The sequence below is a fragment of the Aegilops tauschii genome, chromosome 7, assembly GCF_002575655.3.
Source record: "Aegilops tauschii subsp. strangulata cultivar AL8/78 chromosome 7, Aet v6.0, whole genome shotgun sequence".
NCBI classification, from domain to species: domain Eukaryota; kingdom Viridiplantae; phylum Streptophyta; class Magnoliopsida; order Poales; family Poaceae; genus Aegilops; species Aegilops tauschii.
Genome location: NC_053041.3, coordinates 619,935,762 through 619,942,983, shown reverse-complemented (window position 1 = coordinate 619,942,983; position 7,222 = coordinate 619,935,762). Strand labels below are relative to the sequence as shown.

At 42.1% G+C, this 7,222-nt stretch overlaps 1 protein-coding gene across 1 annotated transcript; it reads right to left on the bottom strand.

The window, feature by feature from the left end:
• Positions 1-5,955: 5,955 nt before the first annotated feature.
• Positions 5,956-6,684, bottom strand: LOC141027522 (uncharacterized). Its single transcript, XM_073504587.1, has one exon. The coding sequence runs from the start codon at positions 6,682-6,684 to the stop codon at positions 5,956-5,958; it is 729 nt and encodes a 242-aa protein (XP_073360688.1).
• Between the last annotated feature and the right edge of the window lie 538 nt (positions 6,685-7,222).

The window sequence follows — 7,222 nt, the reverse complement described above, 5'->3', positions numbered from 1 at the left end:
GAGCCGTGGCGGTGGTGGCTCACATCGGGGGCGGCCGGCGAGGGCGACGGCGGGGGCGGCGAGGGCGTCGGGGACGGCCACGGTGGGGGCGGGTCGTGGCGCAGGGGCGTGGCCGGGCGTGCTCGGGGGTGGCAGAGGGCGACGGCGTGGGTGGCGGACGGCGTCGGCGTGGGCTCGGGGGCGGCGGACGGCTTCGGCGTGGGCTCGGGGGCACGGGCGACGGCGGTGCAGCCTTGCGGCGTCGAGGAGGTCGGCGTCGTCAGGGGCAACTAGCGATGAAATTCTGAATTTTCTCCAAGTGTTTCTTATATAGGAAAGGCTTTGGTCCCGGTTCGTCGCACCAACCGGGACCAACGGCCCCTTTGGTCCCGGTTGGTGGCACCAACCGGGACTAAAGGGGTGGCATTGGTACGGGTTGGCGCCACGAACCGGTACCAATGCACACCTTTAGTCTCGGTTGGTGCCACCAACCGGGACCAAAGGCCTTGTGCTGCTGCGCCCACGTCGAAAGTTTAGTCCTACCTCGCTAGTTGACAGGGGCACGCAGTGGTTTATAAGCCCCACTGCCGCACCCCTCTCGAGCTCCTCTCCATTGCAGGCTTACGGGCCTAATTGTCACTGCTATGCCTGATGGGCTTACTGGGCCTTCTGCCGGCCTGAATTCTGGCCCATCGATGGGTTTCTAGTCGTATTCAGGCCGTGGTGGCCCAGTAGGTGGCATATTTTTTTTATTTTTTGCCTGTTTTTTGTTTTCTTTTTTGATTTATTTATTTTGTTTTGTTTCTACTTACAACAAAAAACTTATTTTATTTTATTTTATTTTGTTTTCTAATTACTTATTTATTTTACTTTATGATAATTATTTTTGCTATTAAAGTTTCTATCAAAAAGAGTTCTTTATGAAAATTCTTTTTGCTTTTAATGATTCTGAACAGAAAATACTTCGATAATTTTAGTTGCATCAATTTTATATGATTTTAGTATCAATAATACTAGAGGTTTCTTATAATGTTTTGAACAGAAAATACTTTGTTAATTTTAGTTTCATAAATTTTATTAAAACTTATTTTATTTTGTTTCTACTTATATATTTTAATAAAGTTTATATTATTTTGTTTCTAATTACTTATTTATTTTATTTGTTATTTTTCATGCACCATTTTTCATGCATTTACTAATTATTTTGAGCTATAAGACCCTAAAATTGAAAAGCATTTCAAATGAACTCTGAAAAGGTTGAAAGTTGGCATGGTATCATCATTTCATCCACATAGCATGTGCAAGAAAGTTGAGAGGGTTACGGCAAAAACTGGATGTACTTCGTGTACAAAACGGACAATCTCATTCCAAGTATCAGGATTTCATACGGAAACTCGTCTGTTAGAAAGGGATTTCATTTTTTAAAACTTATTTGAACTCCTGACTTTTTGTGTGTACAAAATGCACCATTCAAAGCCACATCATCATTTTTTAATCCTTTCTGACTTCATTTCTTATTTTTCATGCATTTACTAATTATTTTGAGCTATAAGACCCTAAAATTGAAAAGCATTTCAAATGAACTCTGAAAAGGTTGAAAGTTGGCATGGTATCATCATTTCATCCACATAGCATGTGCAAGAAAGTTGAGAGGGTTACGGCAAAAACTGGATGCACTTCGTGTACAAAACGGACAATCTCTTTCAAAGTATCAGGATTTCATACGGAAACTCGTCTATTACAAAGGGATTTCATTTTTTAAACTTATTTGAACTCCTGACTTTTTGTGTGTTAAAAATGCACCATTCAAAGCCACATCATCATTTTTCAATCCTTTCTGACTTCATTTCTTATTTTTCATGCATTTACTAATTATTTTGAGCTATAAGACCCTAAAATTGAAAAGCATTTCAAATGAACTCTGAAAAGGTTGAAAGTTGGCATGGTATCATGATTTCATCCACATAGCATGTGCAAGAAAGTTGAGAGGGTTACGGCAAAAACTGGATGCACTTCGTGTACAAAACGGACAATCTCTTTCAAAGTATCAGGATTTCATACGGAAACTCGTCTATTACAAAGGGATTTCATTTTTTAAACTTATTTGAACTCCTGACTTTTTGTGTGTTCAAAATGCACCATTGAAAGCCACATCATCATTTTTCAATCCTTTCTGACTTCATTTGTTATTTTTCATGCATTTACTAATTATTTTGAGCTATAAGACCCTAAAATTGAAAAGCATTTCAAATGAACTCTGAAAAGGTTGAAAGTTGGCATGGTATCATCATTTCATCCACATAGCATGTGCAAGAAAGTTGAGAGGGTTATGGCAAAAACTGGATGCACTTCGTGTACAAAACGGACAATCTCTTTCAAAGTATCAGGATTTCATACGGAAACTCGTCTGTTACAAAGGGATTTCATTTTTTTAAACTTATTTGAACTCCTGACTTTTTGTGTGTTCAAAATGCACCATCCAAAGCCACATCATCATTTTTCAATCCTTTCTGACTTCATTTCTTATTTTTCATGCATTTACTAATTATTTTGAGCTATAAGACCCTAAAATTGAAAAGCATTTCAAATGAACTCTGAAAAGGTTGAAAGTTGGCATGGTATCATCATTTCATCCACATAGCATGTGCAAGAAAGTTGAGAGGGTTACGGCAAAAACTGGATGCACTTCGTGTACAAAACGGACAATCTCTTTCAAAGTATCAGGATTTCATACGGAAACTCGTCTGTTACAAAGGGATTTCATTTTTTAAAACTTATTTGAACTCCTGACTTTTTGTGTGTTCAAAATGCACCATCCAAAGCCACATCATCATTTTTCAATCCTTTCTCACTTCTTTTGTTATTATTCATGCATTTACTAATTATTTTGAGCTATAAGACCCTAAAATTGAAAAGCATTTCAAATGAACTCTGAAAAGGTTGAAAGTTGGCATGGTATCATCATTTCATCCACATAGCATGTGCAAGAAAGTTGAGAGGGTTATGGCAAAAACTGGATGCACTTCGTGTACAAAACGGACAATCTCTTTCAAAGTATCAGGATTTCATACGGAAACTCATCTGTTACAAGGGGATTACATTTTCTTGAACTTATTTGAACTCCAGACTTTTTGTGTGTTCAAAATTAACCATTCAAAGCAGAGACTGATTTTGAATGATGCATATTCAACACACAAAAAGTCTGTAAAGATCGCCAACCCCAACATAAAAAAATGAGCATAGATGCGCCTATAGAGAGAATTCAACCTAAATTCATAATAAATTTCTATGAATTTCAAAGAAATTCACTCTGAATTTATGTCAAATTCCCTGTATAAGGGCATCTATTTTCATTTTGAGAGGAGCTCAACAAGGCAGAGAGGGACGGGCTTATAAACCGGTGTGAGCGCCTTTCGGTTGGCGAGGTGGGACTAAACTCTGACCGCAACGAGGACCAACCCTTTAGTCCCGGTTTGTGGCACAAACCGGGACAACTGGTCATGGGCCAGGGGCGAGGCGCATTGGTCCCGGTTCGTGCGTGGAACCGGGACCAGTGGCCGACGTGGCCAGGCCGGCCCCCTGGGCTCACGAACCGGGACAGTTGCCTCCTTTGGTCCCGGTTCGTGAGCGAACCGGGATTAATGGTATTACGAGGGCCGAACCAATCCCCTGTTTTCTACTAGTGGCTTATTTCCATTGACAGCTTATTTTGATTGTTCAAACAATGTGCCGAACATGGTAGACAAAACCCACTACACCGATGGCTCCGAATTAACTTATCAGGAGAAAAATCATCTGGTCGGATTTTGTACTGATATTGAGAATTACAATATCTACAATCAAACTCCTCAACATTATGGTCAATACGTGCCACTAGTGCATGTGTTGAACTACGGTAACTACCATGGAGATACCCTGGTAAGATATTTTACTATTACGACATCCGTGCATCTTTTGCATATTTCTAAAACTAGTACATCATTGCTAACTATGAAGTTATTACTATTTTTTCAACAGAGAATCCCAGAGGATTGTGTGCCTCATTTGATGTATTAGAATGGCAGCCTTCGTGTTTTGAACATATATCCAGGTCATCCTACGAATCTCAACTGTCCATACCGGATTTCTCAAAGAAGTGGAGACATGCTAATCAATAAATGGAAAAAATGTATGGACAGTCGTAAGGAGGTTCTTGGAAGCAAAAGGAAGCGAAGCGCAGGAATTGGAGACAGGATGATCTCCATTCTCCATAATGGATTGTCAGGGTCTATATTGTTTTATGCTATTTTACCTTAAAGAGGGTACTTAGGTCCTACCTAATACTGATGATCTTGTGCTAAGAACAAAGTAGGGTTGGTTCGATGACTATCAGTTTGATGATCGTATGACTTGTTATTAATAACGAGTAGAAGTTGTATGATGATTAGTAGGACTTGTTATTATGATGATGCATGATGCGAGCATGAAGAGTTATTATATATCTGTGGATGAAATGAACATGGATTGGATTGAAGTGAAGGCAACATGCATGTGGTGCATGTCGAAAGTAGTACAATCCAAACTTGATCAAGTTAGGATTAGTAGTACTTTTGACATGCATCGCATGTTGCCTCACTTCAATCTAAGTCATGTTTAGGCATAGCAGTAGCAGTAGCACGGAGATAAGAGAGGACACATCTCTCTATTAGCTACCTATACCAACCTAAATTACCCCCCAAAACCCCCAACCCCCCCTTTAAAAAAAAAAAAAACAAAAACCCCGGCCCCTGAAATGCTGACGCGTGGATGCCTATTGGTCCCGGTTGGTGCTACCAACCGGGACCAAAGGCCCTCCTGCCGGGGCTTGCCGGAGCGGCCACGTGGAGGCCCATCTGTCCCGGTTTGCATAAGAACCGGGACTAAAGGCCTAGGGCATTAGTAATGACCCTTTAGTCCCGGTTCAACAACCGGGACAGATGGCCCTTACCAACCGGGACAGATGACCCTTTTTCCACTAGTGTCAGTACAAGCACGGTTGTGGAGGTACGGGTATACTAAGAGACGCGTCTGTGCAGCACCAAAGTTGCATTGGCGATCACGCGTGCGGAGCACGTAGAGTTACTATGCGTTTCATGTGAGGCACATTGATCAAGCAAATAGAGGCACGGAAGTGCAGTCAGTACAAGCACGGTTATGTGGAGGCACGGTTTTGAACCCTCTTGCTGCTGTCAAGATTCTAGAGGCACAGATGTACGGCAGTAGAGGCATCGGTCCGAATATCTGGTTAGAGGGGCTCGGTTGTGGATGCATAGGTGTGAAGTCTCTAGGGTCACGGGTGCGTGACACCACAGGCATGGATTGAGTAGACACTTAGTGAGCCACGCTTGTACATAGGTCAGTTGCACACAGTAGTGTAGTTTTGTGGCATCGTGCAGAACTGGTGTACGGAGAGGAACCTGTGTGCAATAGCAAGGATGTTCTGAATGGACGGAGCGGTGTTTGATGTGAAATGGAGGCAAGGATTTTTTTTCAACGTGGTTAAAGTAACAAAGTTCTCGTCGCTTGTGACTGTGTACCAAATGATCTTCTGCAATATTTATGAATTGTTCACGCCAATGTTTAATAAGCATTGTACTGAAAGTTTACAACGATATCATCACATATTCTTGTAAATGCACGATGCATCTTGTAAAGGTTGAGTATGAAAATTATAATACAATATCGTGCGAGATATCTCTCGTTCTATAATCATGGATACAATATATGCTTGCTCAGTACTGGAACATAACTTACTAATTGCATTTAGACATGCAAAACGTAGTATGCATTTGTACATGAGCACACCACTGTGTTCAAAGTTCAAACGTAAAATAGTAATACAATACACACAGCATCTTTGAGCAACAACAAACATATTTACAACATAGGTTCATACAATCCAAATTATGATAATAGTAGTTCCTACTAGTTTAATGTAGACATCCATTTTCTCGCAATTTACCAACCACTGTTTCCCTTCCGGCGCTTCCAGCCGCTGGAAGATCCCTCGTCATTGCTCTTACGTGGGCGGAGTCTTTCTTTCATTGGTTGTTGGTGGAGGTGACGTAGCCCGTTCTTGATGGTTAGGATTCTATGGTACAACTCGTAGCTAACATACCCGTCCTTTGCCGCATACTCAAGGTGTATCGGGGAAAGTGGCTTCCAGTCCCAGAACTGGTGCTTCTCCTTTGGGAATGATTTCTTCATGTTCTTGTATGAGGGGTCGATGATGGCCGCTGAAAGGTCACCCATGGAGTCCCTTTCTCCACCACCCTTGATGCAGAATAGCCTCTGGAGGTCGACGTGGTGCTCGTCTAGAATTTTGATCCATGCGCGGGCAAGCATGGTCTTGTCGTTCCTGGTATCGACGCTAGTGAAAGTTACCGCTTTCCGTTGCAGGAAGTCAACTAACGCCTGGGAGCGCTCGGATCTGCAGTAGTGGTATACAAGGACATGCTCGCGCATGGCAAGTTGGACGATGGCGATCCCTTGTCGTATGTAACTGCTCTTACGTGTGTACTCGAGGTCGAGGCCGACGAACTTGTTCTTCTCCTCCTTTAGCCATTCTTCGTACTTTTTGATGATCCGCTCCACGGTCCTTGGGTCGTTGGTGTACACCACCTCGAGCACGGTTGTACCATGGGCAGTGATGTGTTCGGTGAGTGTTGTTAGTTTCCCGTCGTCCATGGCTGGAGGTGTGCGGTGGTGAACTGCGGCCGGCGAGAAACTTTCGAGGAAGAGGATGAAATGGAGTCGGAAAAGTGAAAGGGTTCTTTTGTTGTGCAAAAAAGGAAACCGCCAAAGAGCAGTTGCTAGTCACGCGGCGGTTCCAGGCGTAGAATTTCGGAAACAGGGGTTTGCTTTATCTGTTTTTTTAAGATTTTCACTTCTCTTGTTCATTATATTTTTTTATTCGTTTCGTGCTGCCTGCGTGATCCATCTTTGGCTGTGAAAGTAGTTGTGTAAACGGTAGAACACTCAGCAGATGCATGGTCGTGCCTTTTTGTGAAAACGGTTTTTTCAATTAATAATCTTCCTTGGTTAGGGAGGCACGGTTTTTATGTTAATCGGTGCACAAGTGTGTGTTTAGGTAAATTTGAAGTAAATATAGTTTGGACTTGAAAACGGAGTCCTGTTTGGTTTTTAATTGAGATATGTTTCACTAGAATAAGTTTGATAACATGGCATTGATAGAGGTTTTGAATCACAAACTGATTCTTGTTTC